This window comes from Nannobrachium achirus, assembly GCF_963921795.1.
Source record: "Nannobrachium achirus genome assembly, chromosome: 1".
NCBI classification, from domain to species: domain Eukaryota; kingdom Metazoa; phylum Chordata; class Actinopteri; order Myctophiformes; family Myctophidae; genus Nannobrachium; species Nannobrachium achirus.
This window is the reverse complement of record NC_137810.1, coordinates 14,019,534-14,042,741: the sequence shown is the minus strand read 5'-3', so window position 1 is coordinate 14,042,741 and position 23,208 is coordinate 14,019,534. Positions and strand designations below refer to the sequence as shown.

Genomic DNA, 23,208 nt, shown 5'->3' with positions numbered 1-23,208 from the left:
ATCAGAACACATATGAGAATAGGGCTGAGTAGTTGGTGGTTTTTCAAATTGGTTGGTGAAAATATTTTCACTTCTTCACGGAGTGTCATTACTTAGTATTACACATAATTTTAGGTAATATCCAGGCAACAGCCAAGAGGTGATGTTTGACATTTTTCTGATTAGAAATACATGCCCTGGCCTATAATATACACATTTACAACTCATGTTGGATAATGATTGTCACGACAATTTCCCTACAAAATACTGTATTATGTCACTGCACATAGCCTACCAGTTCAAATGGTGTGTGCAATGGTGGTGTTTATTGCATCTTAATGGATTTTCTGATCTAGAAACTTTTGAATTGGCTGTCATCTGCAAGCTACAATGTTCAGATCTTTAAACAAACTGAAAAACCTACTGCAACTTGTGTAGATAAGAAATAAGAAAATATAAATCAGAAACAAAATGATACTGCGGTATCCACACATTGCTTGGTTGATGTACTACATTTGAGTTGAGTTGAGTTACTTACCTATAATAACGAGACTGTATTTGAAGTCCTTGGGCGTCTTGAGCCTCAGAAAGAGACATGGATTGGCCAAAGTCGATGAGTTTAACTTTGAAGGGTTGATCTTTATGATTGACCAACATGACGTTGTCTGGCTTGATATCAGCGTGGATAATATGTGCATCCTTCAGAGCTTTGAGTGCCATGACAAGCTGTAAATATACATGTATGGCATATAGAGTTAAGACCATAAATAGTAGCTTTCATGATGTGGTATTAATCTGGTTATTTTTGTTGCTTTATATGATTTATAAAGGGAGGAAAGACATGCACAAACATCAGACTTAAAGTTGGGCAGGTGCTAAATGAAAAAAAATATAACATGAAAAGTAAAAGAGAACGCTTGCACAATGTGCTCCAGCTGGAGCCAACAGTGAGCGAGCGTTCTCTTTTAGTTTTCATGCTTTATATAATATAAGCATTGATGCACAGTACGGTGGGTGTGGGCATTCAAATAGCAACGGTGCACCATTCAGTGTTCAAGGTTTCTTTGTTGTTACAACTTGTGTACAGGCACATAGAGCAATGTAAAATTGTTATGTTCTCGCACACAAGATGGAACGATAAAGAGACCGTGAACCTTGAACGGCACGAAATCGTCATTGCCATTACAGTTGTCCTGAATTACCTGCTGTATAATGGGCCTCATCTCCAACACACAGAATGGCTCGAAGTCCCTCTCCTTCATTAAGTCATGAAGACTTATGTCAAGCATCTCAAAGACCAGACAAACATATCCTTTGTGCAAAAAGTGGTTGTGGAATTGCACAATGTTGTCTCGGTCCAGACAGCGCACTTTCTCCAGCATGGCCACCTGGCAACAGATAAATATTATTTAAATTTAGTTAAATTATGGATTTTTTATTGTATTTATACAATAAGAATAATAGTGTGTAATACAGTAAATACACTACAATGTAGGCTTTAACATTACATGTATAGGACTACACGTGCATAGTATTTAGATGGTCCTATTAAATCATAAGAATCGTGAATATTTGCATTAATGTGTAAACCTACCTCTTCTCTGGCATCTAGAAGATAAGCAGGATGTCCAAGATACTCAGTCAGTATCTTGATAGCCACAGTTTCCTGTGTGTGTATGTCAACACACTTGACAACTTTTCCAAATGATCCCTTCCCGATGGAACTGTGCTTCATGTACCGGCCGTTGTACAGCATGTTGAGTAGAGAAGTAATCTCAAAGTTAAATCAAAGTGTTCCAAAGGCCTTTGCTGCAGGCCTAGTCCAAGTCCAGTGATGAATGATGGCCTTGTGAGTCTGCATTATATAGCAGGGTCGCGTATAATCAGGTATCAACCTGAATCTGATTGGTCCATTTTAGTTTTGACTGAAACTGAAGGAGGGGAGTGTAGGCCAGGGGGTGGGCAAGTTGGGGCAACTACCTCTTTTTTATTGACCAGGTGATCAGGCCTATTGAGGTGAACAAAAACAACCATTCGCGCAAGAAATCACTAGGCTTGGTGATTTGAATGTGAACCCCAATTTACATGAATGGCCCTGTTGCATATCAATAGTGTGTGTAGCTAATCAGGCTAGGCTTAAATGGGACATTCTTTAACCAGGGGACTTTCTCTCTCCCAGGGTAGCTTTTTTAAACAACAACAATGGTTGCCAGGCATGGACATTAGAAATTCAGCTGGCACATGACCAGACATGCCAGAAACATGACCTCCCGTTGCATAGGAGGCAATTGTTCAATAATATTATAACAGATTAGAATAATTTACTATTGAAACATAATTGAAGAGTGGCCAAGAGTAATGTGTCTGTAAACACAGTATGTCTGATGGTCCAATCAGAGAAGGGGTGGTATGTGGTTCTTAAACTGTGGGTCCCCAGGGTTGGGCAACTTTGATGACAGAGGGGGCCACTGTATTTCCACACTCACTCCAGGGGGCCACATTGCATTTTGTTGCTGTCGACAGAAACCTCTTCTCCATATTTGAACCGAACTTATTTCCCACTCCATCATTCTACTGTCATAAGTAGCTAAAAATAGCCAGTCTACAAGTGCTACACGTGTCGCAATAAGTGGTGTTCTTTATTTAGTTATACTTACAATATGTAAACTTTATGAACTTTATTACAAATAAGTCGGACATAAAAAGAGTAAAATTTTAATACTAGCCATCAAAAACTACTTGGCCTAAACTAAAGTAATTAAAGGAGGTCCGGTTTTGCATGTTTGGAATTAATATAATATATCAGTATTCCGATATTAAGTGACGGTGGGGGCCGCATGTGGCCCCCGAGCCGCCAGTTGCCCATGTATGAATTATAAATAAACTTATATTATTGGCCAATGTTTGACCAGTTTTTATAGTAAAGTTTATTGTTTACTTTTTTTGCAGTAATTACCTTTTTTAGGCTTTAAAATGTCTTAAAAGTCCTTAAATTGATATCTGGCCTGGGGACCATCTCCAAAAGCATGGAATATGGGCAAATGTAATATTCTAGCCATATTACGGTCTAGGGACAGCATTGTCTAAGGAGGTATAGCAGTTGTCTAAGAATTTAGTTCCATCCCAGCAAATCCTGCTATTGTGTCCTTGAGCAAGTTACTGAACCACTAGTCGTGCATAGCCAGACCTTTCACAGCTGGCTGCGAGACAACTGAACCACTGCACTTTTCCAGATGAGCAGGTTGGCCTTGCATTGATGCCTCTGCTTTTGGTGAGTGGATGCGTAATGCACAATGTTAGTGCTTTAGATAAAGGCGAAAGTCCGATTCGAAAAAATTACCAACTTTTTTACTGGAAAATGTATTACTCAGCCTCTGTAGCAGCTAGAAACAAATTATTTTCATAGAAACATTTCAGATGTGTAAAATGTGTTCCCGGCCTAAGGGGTAATACACTTTAATGTGTACCAGTCCAGGTTACAGACTTTGAACTAGAACATATGTGACATTATTCAACAGTTAGTGTAATTGTTGTGCAAAGAGGTGTCTTCACAGCAGTTTAAACAGCCCAACCAGGAGCCAAAACAAGGTCACGTGGAGTGTACAGTAGTACATACAGTATACTGTGTGTGTGTGTGTGTGTGTGTGTGTGTGTGTGTGTGTGTGTGTGTGTGTGTGCGTGCGTGCGTGCGTGCGTGCGTGCGTGCGTGCGTGCGTGCGTGCGTGCGCGCGTGTGTGTGTGTGTGTGTACGTGCGTGTGTGTAGTGTGTACAGAAATCTGCTAAAGCCACTTGACAACACAGGAGATGCTATATTATTAACTCTAAAAACAGACAAATGTTTGTTGTTGCCTTTATTTATAGTAGACTAACAGGAAATGGGAAGAGATAGACTGGGAGGGAAACGCAGCAAAGGCCGCTGGGATCGGGAGTCGAACCTGCGACATGCTGTCAGGCTACACCAGCAGCCTAGGACCTCTACCCTGACCATACCAGCCACGAGTTGTCCGAAATTAAGGATATTTTCAGGAGAAGTTACAATTCAGAGGCAGTAGGAGAAATAGTAAACATTCAGGAGATTCCTGCTGTCCTACATTACTCAACTACAACAGAGAAGTCAGAATTGAGCAGATTTGTATGAATAACAGTTTTCGCTCCACACTTTCAGCCTTATATTTGTTGTTTTAGAGACACCTCATATTGCCATGAAACGTTACTTGTGTTGTTTCAACTTGTTTGTGACTGGTGGTATTTATGTCCCTCCAGAACGGCACAGGACCGTCACCTCACCGCATAATATAACAAGGATTACAGGAAAGGTGGGTACTAGGGAAATCTGGGCACCCTGAAGAGTGGGCATTAGGGGTTGAAGAGTGTGCACTAGGAAGACTGGACACTACCAGGAAGACTGGATACTAGGAAGAGTGGCACTAGTGCACTGCCTGTGAGATTGAATACATGGACGGATTAACCCCCACGAGGGCCCCTGGCCAATACCATAACCCCCTCCTCCCTACCGACGCGCACTTTCAATCTTGGATTTTAAGCCATGATGATCATCTGTGGACCAAGAAAGCACCTATAGACAACAGAGGAGGGGCCCACACATTTGATTTTTAATTAAAATATACATTTAATTTGAGTAAATTGTCAATGACCACGCGGCCCAGTTCCCCCAAGGGCCCCTGAGAGCCAAGGGCCCCTGGCACGGCCCCACCGGCCCAATGGTTAATACAGCCCTGATTGAATACTTTACACTAACAATGATGCTAAAATAAGACTGCATTCCCACACGCTCAGTAGTCCGCCGTAGTTTTTGCCACAATTAAAATAATGATTTTCATTGGTTGCATAGACGTTTATCATGTTCTGTTCATATACTGTACAATGCCTGTCTGTAATAACGACTATGGTCATCTGTGTGTGCGTGCTGTGCGTGCACGGACGTGTTCCTGGTAGGGGCCTGATATAGTAGCTATAGCAGCTCTCATGTGGAAACAACATGTAAAGACAATGTTTCAGTGGTTATTCCATTCATGCTCTTTCTTTCAATGTATTTGCATATACAAATGCTGTGATCAAACCTGCTAATGGCCACTTATTACCTGGCATTGCATAGCTGTATATCACCTGTGAATTAGCACATTGTCATTAAAGACAAACTTTGAGAACAATCCGTAGCAATATGGTGACTCATTTGCAATTGTTTGGTCTATTCAAGGCAACTACACATTGCATCAGTCACCCGATCCTGTAGGTTCACACTCTATAGTCTATATGGAAAGGCCTGATCCTTCAGATGTTATAGATAGACTCTATATTAACATCCGAAGGATCAGGCCTTTCCTCGCCCAGCTCCTTATTCAGACATCAGTTATATCAAAACTCGATTACAGTAACTCTCTCCTCTGGTGCGTCTCTCCCTTCTCAGCTCCATAGTTGCTCCCACAAAACACTGGTAGCCAAAGGTATGACACCCCCACCTCCAAAGCCTGATTTTTTATACCACAACCCCATAAATTATATGGGGTTGTGGTATAAAAAAAAAGAATTTCCCTAATTAAGGGAAATTCTTGTGTAGGCTACTTTTGACCTCGTCAGTGGGTTTAAATATCACTTACCAACAGTGGTGGAAAAAGTAGACCTACTCAGGTTTTTACTTAAGTAAAAGTATCAATACTGCATTATAGAAATACTCTGTTACAAGTAAAAGTCTGGAATTAAAAATGTACTAGAGTAAAAGTATGAACAGATTGGCATCAAAAGTAAAAGTACACTGTGTTTGAAAATAGCAGATCTACAAGCTCACAACACATTGCAACACGACCTTGTAGATCGGCTATTTCCAAATAGCCAAGGTATAAAATAGGACTAAAGTGGTTTATGTATGTATGTTTTATAATATTATAATTTATATCTTCAAAGTAACTAGTAACTAAAGTTTTCAAATAAATGTAGTGGAGTGAAAGTACAATATTTATATAGAAGTAAAAGTATTAGAAATTGGAAATACTCAAGTAAAGTACAAACACCTCAAAATTGTACAGTAAGCCTACTTAAATAAATGCACTTAGTTACTTTACAACACTGCTTAGTGCTTACCAACATAAAAGCAGCATGCTATGTAAGTCAAATCCCAGTTTTCCTGGTGCCCAGTCTTCTCATCCCCAAAGTGCCCACTCGTCCTGGTCCCCAGATGTATCTAGTGCTCAGTGCCCACTCATAGTAGAAGGCCATGTTTCCCAAGTGCCCAGAATGTTTTGGGCGCATGCACCTTATTTCCTGTTACCATAACGAATACAATACTCAAGTCTCAAGTGGGATTCTCCACTCTTCACTAGTCTTCACAGTCATATCAGGCTGGCTGACAGGCTGTCCCCATCACATCTATGGCGGAGAGGCTAATCGGTTTATGAGAAATAATTGGGGACCTACTTCTTCCCTCTTCCGATTGCGTCTGCTGTCGTCATAGTAACTGCGGCTCAGCTGTTGTTGAACACGGCGGGCGAAAGGACGCGGTCAGCTGCCAGCCTGCCCTGCATTGGCTGCATATCTAGCTAGCGCTACACAGTCAGTAGTACATAATATACCCATCAGCTGCGAGTTAACTGCATGGCATGGCACTGACATACTGTTATGGTGGCCACTCTGGTTTCTAGTGAACGATGTACACGTAACCGTGCACACTATGATGATGATGGTACAATCATCGGGAAGCGATCGGTAGTGGAGCTTCCTTCCTGTGCAACGTGGATCGGAAGATCGGAATTCGGAAGGAATTGCACATAATTTTGGGTTAGCCCGAAAGCTAGCCTCTTGCTAATCTGGGGTAACAAGCTATAGAACTCTGCTTCGCTGTTGGAACTTGGATTAGATTCGCGGTAATGACTTGTCGCCCGGTTCTTTGATGGGGATTTTAAGGATCATGATGCCACACAAGTTTCAGCTTCTGGCTGTTTTGGCATTTGGAGTGGCGATGTTTCTCATTGAGAACCAAATCCAGAAACTGGAGGAGTCCAGAGCCAAACTAGGTAAACTGACAAATACTGTACCAGCAACAGATAGACTTTGCCCAGTAGAAATTGGTTCCCTTGAATGACTGAATGTTGCCACTGTGGGCAGTCTGTAGTGTAGTCTATCTATCCCCTTTCGGGACCTAGCTGTTTACAGTATGTGGTCCCAAATACAAAAAAATGTAAACAGAAGTGTCATGCTGCTAAATCTCTAGTCTAGACAATGTATGATTGATTGAATACTTTATTAGAAGTTCGCATAGAAAAAGCATAGCACAGTTCAGAATCAGATATACACGGTCGGTCTGCGTCTAGGATTTTTAAACCCAAGAAAGCACTTTGTTTTGTTTACATTTGGGTCCTTTTGTACTCAATTCACAGAGACATTAAAATTACAGATAATTATTACACACTTACAGAGCTATGCAAAACCCTCATGTAACAGTCAGAAATCAAAAATAAAATGCAGCATTTACTGTAAGGGGGGAGGGGGGTAGGCTTTGTCTTTTTTCCTTTCTTTTTCTTTCTTTTGACCAGTTTCGAGTTTAGTCACTTGCCTCCTTCAGTCCTTCTGCTTTCCTGAAATGTAATGTTACCAGAACGTGTAGCCTTATAATCACTGCCCCATATGCCTGCCTGCAGACACGATTTGTTTACAAAAAAGAATCAGTGCCTTTCTCTGTGTTCCACACACAAAGTATGAGAGCTGACTGCTTACATACTGTACCTGACTCATGGACTGAATTAGCTCTGGTTGATTGATTGATTGATTGAAGAATTCATTAGAAGTTTGCAATAGAAAAAAGTACAGTTTCATGACAGTACAAATCACTGGTACAAGGTCAACTAAAAGGAGATCCTAGAAAGCCGAGGCTTATTTCCACAGGAACCACACTTTAAGTATCTCATACCAGTAAGACTCCCTAATCGGGAGATAAGCGACCGTTGGTCGCTTATCTCCATAAATAGAGCAAAAATGTGTTTTTCCAAAATCTTCCTGATCCATGTTGTTGACATGAGTGTAGACATACTGTGTAGTGATTTTCGTGATTTTAGGGCAAAATCTGAATCGGCCTCATGGTGGCGCTAGAGGGCCATGTGAGAAATGAGGGGTGGGGTCTCCGCGCCGCCAAGGCGGACGAATAGGTACCGGCCCCGGCTCTCCCGGTCGCTCCTAGCCCGAGTTACGGCATTTTATGTGAGCTGCAGTGGCAGGGGGTCCTCCACTGGGGGCGCCACCACTTTTGCATCCGTTCTGGAGCACCAGGAGTGGGTGGTCCCCGGGAATGCCCCGTGAGCAGCCCCGTTGGGGTGGTCATTTGGTCATTTTTGCACATTTGGTAATTTTTTACACCTGGGGGTCCCCCAGGGACCTGGGGGTCCCCGAAACTCCGGGGGTCCTTGGAGGTTGTAGTTTGGCAGGCAAGGAGTGTGTGTGCAAAATCTGGCATGGATCTTTATCTAGGATAATATCAGTTTCAAAAGCATAACATCAAATACAAAGGCAGAAAAAAGAATAATAAAAAAGGGGGGGGGGGCATGGGGGCTTAGTCTATTTACAAGTCACGGGTAGCAGCTGTCTGAAGGTGACTTTTCATACCAATTTTGAAGGAGGCTAGGGATTTGCTCTCCTTTAGGGCTTGAGGAAGGGCGTTCCAAATGTTGATGGTGTAGCAGGAGAACGAGTTAGAGCCTTGTTTAGTGTTAAATCTACGTTGATGATGATTAGTGGAGCTGCCTCTGGTGTTGTGGTCGTGAACATCCTTGACCTTTAAGAAGTAGTTTGTCAGGTACATGGGAATCTCTGGTCCATCGCGTCTCCTCCAGAGCTAGGACTGAATATACTAGTAAGACGCCTCAGGGCGACAAGCAACCTCGCCCAAGTCATGCCACAGTGATGTGGCCATCAGGGTTATGGGCATAAAAGGGATTCTGTTAGTGTGACATCACAGTGAAGCTAGAGTGTGATGTCAGAGCAGCAAACCCATTCTGGTAGAGTGGTTCCCCTGACATCACAGTGACATCAGAGCATGACACATGTTTACGGTCTATGGATTTGCCGCTGTGTACACGTCTACACGGAGACAAGCTGTGACGTTTCTCATGGTGAACTGCGACCTTCGGTCACAATCATGCTTGCTGATCTTGCAACTATCCAAAAGCCATGAAGTGTAATATCCAGATCCTCACTGGTGTGGGATAATACTTTGTTCCATCCATCCATTTTCTTCCATTGTCTATTTTAGAAATATCACACTATTTTTGATACCACCAGCAATATGGTGACTCATAAATCATTCAGTAATGTTATGTATATAATAGTGAAGTGGCAAAGGCAAATAATGTCAAGTAAGTGTCAGAAAATTCACATTACTGTAATGAAGCCCTAAAAGCAGGAAAATACCACCATATCTACTCTCATATTGACCAGCTGGCCCTAAATACCTGGGCCACCTTTTGTGAGGTGCAGTAACATCTGAATTTTAAGCTGCAGATGTTGTATATTTTGCACATCACACCACAAAACATCAGTGTAAAGCAGTGGTTACCCAATGGTGTGCTGCAGACTGCAGAGGCAGAGTCTCTGGAGTGTCACGAGACATGCTCCTTAAAAATACATACTATGTACAGTTTACCATTATTATTGCAATATACAACTAACTATACACATTTTGCACAATTTGTAACTCCAAATAGCGTAAATACTATTGTAATTTGCTATATCAGTACTTTGTGGACCCTCATTTCCTAATATACCTGTAGAGGAAAACTAGACTGCACTCTGTCGAGGTGCCAACTTGGGTCTTGTGCACTCGTGGCCTACTTTCGGTGCTGTTCGGTGCTATCTGGATGTACTGTATGTGGGTGGACAAGTTGGCACTCTGTCTGGATGTATGTGGGTGGGCAAGTTGGCACTCTGTCGAGGTGCCAACTTGTGCCTTGTTATTTATATCAGGTAGCACTTGGTGGTGACGTCACTAAGAACGATGCTCCCTATTGGCTAAAGGCCCTGCCTTTGTACTGTCGGTCGGAAAACAGATGGCACCGAAAGTAATTACTTCTGCTTGGCGCAACTAATTATTTATAACCTATATATATTTTTTGGCGTCCCTATTTTGGGGGCCATTATATAGGCCAATTTTTTTTAGATATTTTGTGTCTTTTTCTGCCTTAAGCGATAGTATACTGTAGGCTGACAGGAAATGAGGAGAGAGATGGGGAGTGACACGCAGCAAAGGTTGTCGGGATCGGGAGTCGAACCCGCGACACACTGACATCAGCGTTCAACAGCCTAGGTTGCCTGGACTGCTACGCCAGCGGCCCAGGCCTCCACAAATGTTCTAAAATAGCTGGCATAACAGAGTTATAAGCTCACAATGCATTGTATTGTCACCTCCTATTTTATCTTCTGGTATGCAGAAAGAGAACGTGACATCACACCATTGAAAATAACAGTTGAAAACCTCCCAAGTAGGCAAACTCAATGGGGCTGTTGCTCGTTCTAAATTTATAGGCAGACTCTGCTGCGGCATCTGCTTGGTGTCGACGTGAAATTGCATCGCCGCCAGATATGGATGTACTCACACATACAAGATTTTATTTGGTGAAAGGAAGAACTTATGGACTTTTCATATGGGTTGTCCAAAACTGTGTGTGGTGGTGGATTCTAACAAAACGTTACTTCCCCACCGCTTCACATAAACGAGGTGTTATGTGTGCCTATCAACAAACATAAGAAGCAAACCCTAAATACCACATAGCCGCCCTATTATATCATAGGGGTGCAATCAACTCTAATCAGAGTGAAAAGCCCCCACAGGAAAATGAATCTCTGTTCTTCTGTAGATGACATAAGACCAACTTCTTTGTCCTGCAACAAGCAGCTGTCACTTTTTATAGAGAAGATATGTCATAGTTCATAGCATAGTCATAAATTACCATTTGGTAACCTTGTCATCATAATTAGCCTATTAATCTTGATGATTTGGCGTAAAATGTTATTGTACTTTACATTTGACATCAACATCTTAACTTCTCGTTCAACTTAGTTGTATCTTCACGAATAGTGATTTTTAGTATTGGAATTATTCGACCTCAAAGTATTCGAATAGTCGAATATTCGAGAGGCAAACATTGTGAAAATAGCCGATCTACATGCTCACAACGCCTCACATTGCGAGGCGTTGTGAGCATGTAGATCTGCTATTTTCACAATATTTATCTGCGGAACAGAGTCACATTGAATGTAATGCCTACAATTCCAAGTGCTTGTCAGGGTGGGGGTCCCCAGTTCAAATATGTTTATTTTGGCGGTCACAGCCTAAAAAGGTTTGAGAACCCCTGGTATAGAGCATTAACAAATTCATCCACCAGGGGCATTGACAACTCATTCTTATGACTTCCTATCTAGCCAAGCTTTATAAACGATAATATTATTTAAAGAGAAAACAATAAAAAAATAAAAATAAGCAAATATTCTACTTCGGTGAACAACGTCGAATAGTGACTTTGATATTCGAATAGTCGAATATTTTAATATTTGGTGAATGCCCTAATTGTATCCTATCTTCATGAACCCTCCTGCCGCCCATGTCCGCCTGAGGTTTATGCTCTCAGTCTCAGTCCCAACATGAACTTCTCATGCAGTCTGTATTGCCCTGTGAGCCAGTCACACCAACATCCACTCAACAAGCCCATACCTGTAATTGGCCCCCATTAGAGTTGCACTAGCGGGAAAAAAAGAAGTGTAAAGAACACTTGTAATTAAGCCTCTTCTCCTGAACTAGCCCTTACCCGTTCAAAGATATGAGCTCCGAAATGATGTGCAGTGTGTGGGTTATGGGGTGTGCAATTATATGTTTGATATTATCATCAAAGGCTTAATCACCTGCAAATGTGCTATATCTCTTTGTGAAGAAGCAGGGCTGTTTAGCTAATTAAGGCATGCTAACATGATACCCTCATCTGTGTGATGAGCCAGACACGACCCACAGCCCCCCATCTACTATTTTCAGGTTTGTTCTTTGTGCTCGTCGCAACAAAGATCGCACCGTAATTACTGAGACGTTCAGGCAGCATTCACACGACACACCCGAGCTGCGGCGAGACGCCTACGTATGGCTTCAAATGGTTCCATACATGACTGGAGCTTGTGGGTGCTAAGGCGTTAGGGCTGTCTATATATATGTCACAGTTAGTTTGAGATTCAGTTAGATTGAGACCAGGAGCGCTCGTTGTGTGGCGAGAGGCGGAGCAAGCGGTCGCTTTGATCCACACACGCTTTGATGTGCCCACCTGGGTGACAATGGAGCGTCGGCAGGATAGAGCCTCACCCCACGGAGGTTAAGTTTAGGGTTAGGTTTAGGCATAGTTTTACTGAGGTTAAGGTTAGGGTTAGGGTTAGGCATAGTTTTACTAAGGTTAAGGTGAGGGTTAGGGTTAGGCATCGTTTTACTGAGGTCAAGGTTAGGGTTAGGGTTAGGCCTAACAAAATAAAACATTGGTTTCCGGTTGGCTGTCATTTTAGGGCTGAGTAGGTAGGGAATTTATTTTATTTTTATTTTTATTTTTTTGTGGGCATGATGGGTAGCAAGGAATTTTATTTTATTTCCTCATGGGAAGGATAGGTAGGTTTTTTTTTTATTTTTTTTATTTTAATGTTTAATTTACAGTTTTAATTAATCATTTAAAACATAATTTTGTAATTGAATTTGAATGTTTAATTACAGTTTTAATGAATTATGACAAATGAAATCATATTTCAATGTCTTCAGCGATACTCTTATTCTGAAGAGATTAAGAAGTCGACCACCGTCTGGAAGTATTATTGCATTACGAAAAAGACCACCGCCTGGAAGTCTTATTGCGGCTAGCGCAACATATCTTATTCTGAAAAGATCGGCTACCGGAAATGTTAGATTTGCCAGCTTAGATTTGACAAAATAGCTCGGCGAGCGAGCGACAGAGAGCTGAGCCCGCAGTCTCACCATAACCCAGAGAGACACGCGGGGGTCTGCAAGCACTGTTGCTGTTGCCGTACAGTCTTTCAGATGAATGGCACGCTGTCATAAATGTTTCGACTCCATCTCACGTCTCTCTCTGTGGCTGTGCAGGGCTCAGCTGTACTGGTGGATGGGCTGCTAATTTTGCTAGCATCGCTGTTGTTGTTGACTGAGTCTGAGTGGCAGTTGTCCTCCGATTGTGTGTGCGCTTGTGTGTGTGTGTTTGGAGGAATACAAGAGCCGCTTCCCAATTCAGAGTGTGCGCCCTTCGTAGTGTAGCCCGTGTAGGGCTATGTGGTCGCACCAAATATATTTTTTGTAAGACGTTTTTGATCGACTCGGTCGGATTTTGACTTTTTTTTCTTCTCCAAATGCCAATAAAATCATCTGGGTCGCAAGTATTTAATAGGGTCGGTCGCCAACCGGAAACCAAAGTATTCTTTTGTTAGGCCTTAGGCATAGTTTTACTAAGGTTAAGGTTAAGGTTAGGGTTAGGCATAGTTTTACTAAGGTTAAGGTTAGGGTTAGGTATGTGTGTATATATGTATAATATATATGTATATATATATATAATATTTACACACATATATACACAGTACACACTGTAACATACTGTACTCCTTAGTGTTGCCATTAACGTTCAGCATCTCCTCTCCTAGAACAAACCATTGCCAGACACGAGGTGGCCGAAGTGGAAAAGAGACGCATAGACGGCGGTGGGCAGGAGTCGCCGCCGGCCCTGGCCGCAGAAGACGATGTTGTCATCATCTATAACCGGGTGCCCAAGACCGCCAGCACCTCCTTCACTAACATAGCCTATGACCTGTGTGGGAAGAACCACTTCCACGTCCTGCACATCAACACCACCAAAAACAACCCCGTCATGTCTGTACAAGACCAGGTAACACGTCCATATCGGGAGCGCAGCGTTATTACGACGTTCGATAGTTCGACGTCACATTAGTCCGACGCTGGTGAATGCTAACCTGGTGAAATGCTAACCTGCCGACGCTGGTGAATGCTAACCTGGTAAATGCTGCTATGCCTAAACCTAACCCTTACCCTAACCTCAGTAAAACTATGCCTAAACCTAACCCTAAAACCTAACCCTAACCCTGACCCTTAGTCGGACTAATGGTTTCACCACCATACTGTATACACATGTCTTTGTTACCCAAGCTGTGCCACTCATACGCTGATTTGGAGGTGCTCAGGATCGAACCCAAAACCTTGGGATTCAAAATCCACACATGTAAATGTGTTCAGTCCCTTTGACTGTGTCTGTTTCAGACTTTACAATGAAAACAGTCGTTTTTAAAGAATGTGATGTAGTACAATGGATTTCAAGCAGTCTTTACCTAAATAGTTATGTAAAGCTGAGTGAAGTACATGTATTTTTAATGAGCATTCCCTCACCTTGAGCTCTCCTCCCTTCACATTCTGTATACGCGCCACTCAGCTCAGCTCTTTGACCTTGAAACTATTTGGGGGGAAATGTTTAGTGGGAATCAAAGTCCACTGGGTGTGTTAATAAGATCGCCCTTGCCTTTGGGTAAGTTGATGGAGGAAATTCCTTGGGATCTTGAGGAACAGCAACTTTGGTGCAGGTTTTGGCAAGCATTAAAGAAAACCTGGTGTTCAGACCCTACCCATAGTGTCAAAGCCACAGACAATATACATGCCACTGACGGGCACACATCGTTGAACTGTTGCTCTGTGTGTATTTGTATTCTTGTCAACATGACTTAAGAGGACACATGGTGTAAAACCCTGTTGATATGCTAGTGTTATTTTTGGCTGCTAGTGCCAGGTAATATCCTGTCTGCCCTCTCACACCAATTTCCTCCTTCCATCTTTGAAAACACTCTTTCTTTTGTACATTATACAAGGTCCACTGGCACACGGTTTGAGGGAATAGTAATATGCTATATTGTCAAAGCTGCACTCATTTAGCCACAAGAGGATTCAAATGTGCTTTGTGTTATGTTCCATTCTTTACTTCAGCTTGACCAAAAATGGGTGAAAGTTGGTTACGTTTTTTTTTTCTTTTCTTTTTTATGTATATAGTCCTATTGTTTGTTTCGAAAGCATATTGTTAGTAATTCGAATTTGGGACCTTTTGTTAACATAAGTCATTTATATTTCTGATTGATAGATTGAAAGGAAGACTTAAGTGCCTAAAACAGCAAATGCAGACTCTCCTTTACTATTTAAACATCACACACACATGAACGTTACCATTTAAAAAATACTCAAATTATAACATAGAAAGCCTTGCATACATTTTTCATCCAAAACAGACCTTTCCCCATCTGTATTATTGACCACTTAAGCCCCATATACTTTGTCATTATGACAAATATCAAAAATAGCAGATCTGCAAGTTTGTAGCTCTGCTGTTTTTGGTATTTGGAAAATATCCGATTTTCTTTATAATTGTTTTGTTAAAACCTTTTCACCTTTTTATTTAGAAAAAATCTTTCAACCTATATCAACATGCCCAAAAATAGTGACGGCAGGTTGAAAATGGATACATACAAACAATAGCATTCTCACTTACATGCATCCAGGACAAAAATAAACCTTTATAAAATCAGTTCCAGTACTCCGCACTGACTCCCCGCACTGACTTGGAATTGTTTCACTGCAGCAACGTAATTAGTTTCCATTATCTTTTGTCTCCAGGTGCGGTTTGTCAGGAACGTCACCTCCTGGAGAGAGATGAAGCCAGGCTTCTACCACGGCCATGTGGCTTATCTGGACTTCTCAACGTGAGGCCCTTCACTTCCTTGTAATGCTGTTAATATCCAAATTGGTTACAAGCACTTACCGAGGCAGATAAAACCGTCCCGGTGTTGATTCCTAATGTGTGTTTTTGCTGTCGATAAACACTGTTGCCAGCCCACTCTCTGTTTGATATTATCATTTAACCCATTTAGGCCTAGAATTATTGAATGCTTTAACCAGTGAAAAATAGCAGATATACAAGCTCACAGCGCGGCACCGAGTGCCGCGCTGCGAGCTTGTAGATCTGCTATTTTTGGAAAAAGTCGTGAAAATGTGTGCAAATCTTTGAATATATGTATTTTCAAAGCGAACGTTTGTAACTCAAATTTTGCTTATGGGTGGTCCCTGGAACTAGATATTTTGAAATGGGGGTCCGTGGCCAAATAAATATCATTCTGGGGGTCCTTCACATGAAAAGGTTTGAGCACCACTGACATAGTAGTCTCTCAAGAACAGACTAACTGAGCGCCAGTCGCCAGTTAAGTGAAAAGGACCTTTTCTTTGACGATGGCTGGCCAGATTGCTGACATAGAAACATTGTTTGTTTCCAAAAATCTTAGAAGGATTCAAAAGACACTTATAGAATCGGGTCAAAATTACATTTTTCACAATTTTTTCAAAAATAGCAGATCTACAAGCTCGCAGCGCGGCACTCGGTGCCGCGCTGTGAGCTTGTATATCTGCTATTTTTTTATATTTAAAGCATAAAATATTGCGTCATAATGTTGTCAGGCCTAAATGGGTTAAACGGTCAGAGGTAATTACCCTGATGGTGGTCGCTAGGCTCTTCTGTGAGAAGTGAATCTGCAGTCTCATTCTTCTCAGACGGCAGACACCTCTGTCGACCGATGCTGAAGCGATTAACAGGTGCACTGCGGTACAGCGGCAACCTTGGCTCTTCTGCCACCCCAAGCTACAGTGTAGCAACACTTGTCAGTGATGTAGCTAAATATCACACAGTCTTCATTAGTTCCACTGTGTGGGGTGATGAACCAGGAGACCAGGGACGTGCAGAGAATGTTAGAGAGGCAGGGGCTGACATTTCTAAAAGGGCCTTTTGGTGAACATATCGAAAATAGCAGGCCTATTAAAATAGCAGTCGGCTATTTTCGGTGCTTGATACCACACTGAACTAAGCATAATAAAGTCAATACTGGAGATGTGGCGTAACAGTATGGATATCTACACAGATGCTGCATAAGATGCTGCATTCAAGTTCAGGAGGGTTTGGACAAGGCAATTAATTCTCTTGAATGCTGCCTTCAGATATGGCATGGAAAGAGGGCATTTGCCTTTCATGGTCTGGAGAGGGCACTTTTCACAGACTGATAAAAGGGCAGGGGCTCGAGCCCCCTATGTGTGCAAGTGCCTGCAGGAGACCACTGTTGTTATACACCTGATCCACTTGATGGCAACCCTAACAGTAATGACTCATTTGTCTATTTTTTAAAGGTATGGGGTGAAGGGTAAGCCCATGTACATAAATGTGGTACGGGATCCAATAGAGCGCATGGTGTCATACTACTACTTCCTGCGATTCGGAGATGACTACAGGCCGGGCCTACGACGAAGGAAACAGGGTGACAAAAAGGTATTTACTCTTACGCCAGGGCTCCACTGCAGCCATCGGGCTTCGCGTGACTCGCGTCATTGTCAACGCAGGGAGCGTTCCCTTTTTAATCAATGAAGGGTGCTTCATTGCCGACGTTGCGCTGTGTTCGGTGACCGCGTCCAACCTCAGAATTCGCCCCTGTTAATATTTTCCTGCCGTCCGACGCCCAATGGCTGCAGTGGAGCCCTGGCGTTAGCTCTTTGATTTTTGAAAGATGCTCAATTAAATGAAAGAATGTGATTTCTTTCATAGTCAGCTGTACCGATGCGATCTGCACAACATATTTCCTCAAACACCAGCACATTGAAATAGGGTGCTTATTTATTTTTGTGTTTCAGACGTTTGATGAGTGTGTGGCTTCAGGTGGTTCTGACTGCGCCCCTGAAAAGCTCTGGCTTCAGATTCCCTTCTTCTGTGGCCACCATTCAGAGTGCTGGTGAGTATCTATTCTGTCCTGCACCATCCTGTTGATCCATACACTGTCCTACTGCACTCGCACTGGAAGGTCCATTAACCACATGAACCCCAGCGTCATTCTGCTCAAATAGCTCAAATAGCAGATCTACAAGCTGGCAAGGTGTTGTGATATAGTGTTTTGAGCCTTTGTAAATATTCTATTTTCAGCAAAGAGATATGTTCTTCAGTGGACCAAGCATAGAGCCTTGGGAAACCCGGGTGAAAAAGTAGCTTTTTAAGAGTTTAAAAAGCTCTTGCTTGTTCAACAATCTCCCTACTTCTTGTTGTATATCTGTATGCAGAGTCCAATTATACTTGATGCTAAATACTCGTGCGGATACTTCTGTCTCTAGAGGCTTCATTTTGTCTTTGAGCTCATTTTCTGCAAGCTTATCGGTACAAAAATTACATCCCCAATGTGCAGTAGTGCAAAGTATGTGAGCAATGCCACTTGCGTTCTGAACATGTACTGTACATACATTCAGATGTTTCTTGGCCTTCTAAGTGTACTGTACAATGCTGCTTTGCGCTGTAGGAACGTGGGCAGCAGATGGGCACTGGAGCAGGCCAAGTATAATCTTATGAATGAGTACTTGTTGGTCGGAGTGACTGAGGAGTTGGAGGACTTCATCATGATCCTGGAGGCAGCGCTTCCTCGCTTCTTCAAAGGAGCCACGGAGCTCTACAGAACAGGTACAGTCTACTGCAGTGGCTCTCGTACCCTTTTTAATTCCAAGGCCAGTGGTTTAATTAGGCCACTGGTTCCCAAATGTTTTAGCTTGAGTCCCTGGTACCCAAACTAGTGAAAAGATCTAAAAATTCACAATGGATTAATGAAATTCTAGATAAAAAAATGTTTTAATTTAAAAAATATATTTAAAGGAGCTATTGTCAACTTTTTCTTGAAAAACGGATGCTAAAATAAAAATAATGTTTCGAAAATATGTTATAAAAACATAAGCTTCATATATGTGTTTCTATTCAAAAATGACCACAAAAAGCGTAAAATAATGATAAAATAATCATTTTGGCCATTGTCAGACTGACACTTTGTTTACATTCTAATCTAGTCTATAGACTAGGATGTAAACAAAGTGTCGGCCCTACAATGAAAAAGTTGACTATAGCTCCTTTAAAAAGACATTATTATTATAAAAAAAGAAGAACATTTTAAGTTTAGTAAAGGAAAAAAAGAAGAATATTTAATATTTAAGATATTTACTTGTAACCCCAAACATGGGTCCCTACCCAATGTTTGGGAAACACTTCTGGGAACTCAGATTAGGGAAGCACGGCATTAGGCCACGGACCCCTATAACTCTTGAGAGCGTACAAATGGAACCGAATACAGGTCCATTTGGTTCCATTTGTACACTCTCAGACTTACAGACCTGTAAGCGTCCACACTGGAACCCCTTCAACGACCACTGGGGGGTCCCCAGAGCCCACTATGAGAACCACTGGTCTACTGGACAGGTGCAAGCACAGTTCTACAAAGTAATATAATGCATTGTTTTTACAAATTGGGCAATATTATTGCACCAATCTTTAACCTTCTTGGTGCCAAACACGAGTTTCCTGAGTTTGGTATAGGCTGTGCCAAACACGAGTTTCCAGAGCTGGCTGTTTTTGAAAAAAAGCTCTCCCTACTTTCCCTTCTTCCTACTTCCGGTTTCGGCATGATCGCGATCGTGAAATGCATGTTTGACTCCCAGAACAGCTCCATCTTTCAAACGTGGCAGCCATGTTTGTTTGCATTTAAAGAAAACACTATAGCCTATATCTTTTGAATACCTGAACGGATTTCCAAGCGGATTGTTTTGTTTGAAAGCTGTGAATGGCGTGCACAGGTGGTATCCGTGCATGACCTGTGCACACCGTGCATTACATTACATTAAAAGGTAAGATTCTGGCAATTGAAGACATTGAAGATTTTAATGCTTTGCAACAAAAAGGTTAACACGTTACTTTCAGAAACTAAACAAATTTATGCACACTAATGACAATGTTATGACCATTCACTTGATTCTTCACAATATCTTCTGTTTGCCAGTAGAGGGTGCTGTAGCCTCTGAGTTGTTTGTGTTTCATCTTGACTTCAGGCTGCTAAAAGAGCATCATTACATTATAGTAGTATTCTAGATTCCATGTTTATGGTATCCCAATCTGGCTAGCCATCGTCAAGGAAAAGTTCGGTAGCTCTTTTCACTTTTGCAGCAATGCAGAAGTCTGTAATCAAGAGACTAATGGTATCCTGACCCATACAGGATAAAGGATCTCTTTGGGGTTCTCCTGATTGGACAAAATTGGTATCCCGTCCTGAAAATTATAATTTCCTTTCCTGAAAAGCTTGAGAGAAGCGGAGAACCCTGTTACTTAACAAACACTCTATAACAGTGGTTCCAGGGGCGTCACACGAAATTCTGGGCCCTGGGTAAAAGGATTCACTGCGGGCCCGCCATGAATGTTAACTATTGAAAAATAGCAGATATACAAGCTCAGAGCGCGGCACCGAGTGCCGCGCTGCGAGCTTGTATATCTGCTATTTTTGAAAAATCGTGAAAATGTGTGCAAGAAAACCACGTCAAGGACCCTCAAGATGATATGTATTTGGCCACGGACCCAGATCTCAAAATATTTAGTTCCAGGGACCCCCAGAAGCAAAATTTGAGTTAGAAATGTTCGCTTAAAAAATACATATATTCAAATTTCACACATTTTCACAACTTTTCAAAAATAGCAGATCTACAAGCTCGCAGCGCGGCACTCGGTGCCGCGCTGTGAGCTTGTATATCTGCTATTTTTCAATAGATAAAGTTACTAGGGCCCCTCCACCTTGGGCCCTGGTAACTCAGTCCCACTTTCCTACCCCTTGTGACGCCCCTGAGTGGTTCCCCCTTTTTAGCTCAAGGGCCAAAAGAGAAATCAGATGTTTGCCCGTGACCCAAACTAGTGAAATTAGCAGATCTACAAGCTCACAACGTGTTGCTTCACACCGTGCTGTGAGCTTGAAAATCTGCTATTTTCGCTACTTCTTAAACACTTGTTTTCAAATTCAGGGGATTTCTTTCGTTATTTTTTATTTTATTCATGAAATTATTTTAGAGAAATCTTTTTTTCAACTCATGAATACTAGGACCAGCATTCCTGGTGATGCCAGTGGTGATGTCACTGGCATCGCCACACAAGTAGGCCATACTTGTGGAAATCTTTAGAAAATATTTCGAAATATTAATATTTAATGCCAAAATCTTTGGGGTAAAAAAGCGGGATATTCACTCATGACCCACGAAAATGGATCCCGACCCACTGTTTGGAAGGCAGTGCTCTATAAGAATAATTACGGTAACAAAAACAAAACATATTACTTACAAACATTGTGCTTGCTGCATTCACATTGCAAAGCAATAATATCTGTTCCGGGTTTTGCTGTTTAATTGTAGCCTGGAAACCAGACGAATCTGCCATTGCGAACACAAATTGCCCGTGGCATCTACACAGTTTGTCTGGCAATGCCAGGCTAGTTTAAGTGTTGTACAACAGGCTTGTTGACGTCACCAAGCGTACATCAGCAAGCAAGAAAAACAAAAAGAAAATAAAGCCTGGGGTTAAAAAGAACATGGAAGTAGCAGCCGGAAAAAAATATTTCACCCGTATTACAAGCAGGGATTGTGTGGAGAGTAAAGGTGAGTTGAAATGGTTAAACAGCAGCTATTTATGTGATTATAACCTTATAAGCCAGTGCACATAGGATGCTTAGATCATCAGTCGGAGTCTACTGACCGCTTATGGAGACTGGGTCTTTGCCATCAAGGCCCCCAGACTCTGGAACAGCCTACCAGAGGACCTCAGATCAACAAGTTTTAAATCTCTCTTAATCCATTTCTACAGAATGACCTTTTTTATCTCCTTGATTGACCAGTGTTCGTTATTGCTCTGTTGATCTATTGTAAAATGAATTCATTATTGTTATTGCTTTATTGAATTATTTTTGTTTGATAATTGTTCAAGAACTTTGTAACATTGTTTTAAAAAAATGCTATATTATTATTTATTTGTCGTTTTGTAGGTTTATAGCTGAAGTTGAAGCCAGCTCAATTTGGATTTGTAGCTTTGTATCTGAATGTTGCTGGCTTCCATTGAAAATTAATGGTAGACTGTAGCCTTTTATCTGCCAGTTAGTCTTTTTACACTTCATTTGAGGGTGTTTTCAGAAAGCTAGCCCAAAACGACATTAGACATTACATATAAAGTCATATTTCAATACGTATTACGTTTATTACTTGTATTATCTATTCGCTCTATCCTGCAAATCTGCAGGACCATAACATCGCCGCCCTGACAGTCACAGACTCATTATACTCGGCTGTGTGTTTTTCCCAGGGAAGAGGTCCCACCTTCGGAAGACCACCGAAAAGAAGCCCCCCACCAAAGAGTCGATAGCCAAGCTGCAGCAGTCTGACATCTGGAAAATGGAAAATGAATTTTACGAGTTTGCACTGGAGCAGTTCCAATTTGTCCGTGCCCACGCCGTCAGGGAGAAGGACGGAGAACTCTACGTCCTGGCACAGAGCTTCTTCTATGAAAAGATCTACCCCAAAGTCAACTAAGGACGAGGCCGGGGGAAAACTGTGACGTGGCCTATAAGGCCTGATTTATACGCCGCTGCACGTCGGTGTCGCCTGCCGAGAATAGCAGATCTAAAAGCTCACGTGTCGATCACGATGCATTTTGAGCTTAAGCCTTGTAGATCTGCTATTTTTTGGGTGGGCATTAGCCTCACATGGACCATGTAAAGACTAGACACTGTCATACACACTGGAGGATGAGGGGAAAGGATTCCAGGTCATGTTCATTCCGGGGCAATCTTTTTGCCGGGATCATTGGCCCTCAAGCAGGGGCGTCACAAGGGAGGGAAAAGTTCCTAGAGCCCAAGGTGGAGGGACCTTAATTATTTTATACTTTAGCTATTGAAAAATAGTGGATCTACATTACAAGCTTGCAGCGTGGCACTCAGTGAAAAGTTTTGAAAATGTGTGCAAATCTTTGAAAATGTGTATTTTTTAAGCAAACATTTGTAACTCATATTTCTCTTCTGGGGGGTCCCTGGAACTAAATATTTTGAGATGGAGTTCAAAAAACCTTAGAAGGATTTGAAATATTCAAAGACTAAAATAGCAGCCGAGCTTGTATATCTGCTATTTTTCAATAGTTAAAGGACAACTTTGTTTTTTTACAACAAGGGTTCATATTTTAGATTGTAATTAGAGAAAAGAAAAAGTGAGTGTTAAAATGTTTTCATTTGCTTCGTTCTATTGTTTTATCGCATTTACCATGCTAAAATGTGGGGCATTCGTAAGC

General features: G+C 41.8%; 1 protein-coding gene across 1 annotated transcript; it reads left to right on the top strand.

Annotated features, from left to right (window-relative positions):
* Positions 1 to 6,582: 6,582 nt before the first annotated feature.
* Positions 6,583 to 22,947, top strand: hs2st1b (heparan sulfate 2-O-sulfotransferase 1b). Its single transcript, XM_080726108.1, has 7 exons — positions 6,583 to 7,008; positions 13,652 to 13,893; positions 15,678 to 15,763; positions 17,232 to 17,370; positions 17,730 to 17,827; positions 18,383 to 18,540; positions 22,231 to 22,947. The coding sequence occupies exons 1-7, from the start codon at positions 6,885 to 6,887 to the stop codon at positions 22,455 to 22,457; spliced, it is 1,074 nt and encodes a 357-aa protein (XP_080582234.1). The 5' UTR covers positions 6,583 to 6,884; the 3' UTR covers positions 22,458 to 22,947.
* The last annotated feature ends 261 nt before the right edge of the window (positions 22,948 to 23,208 follow it).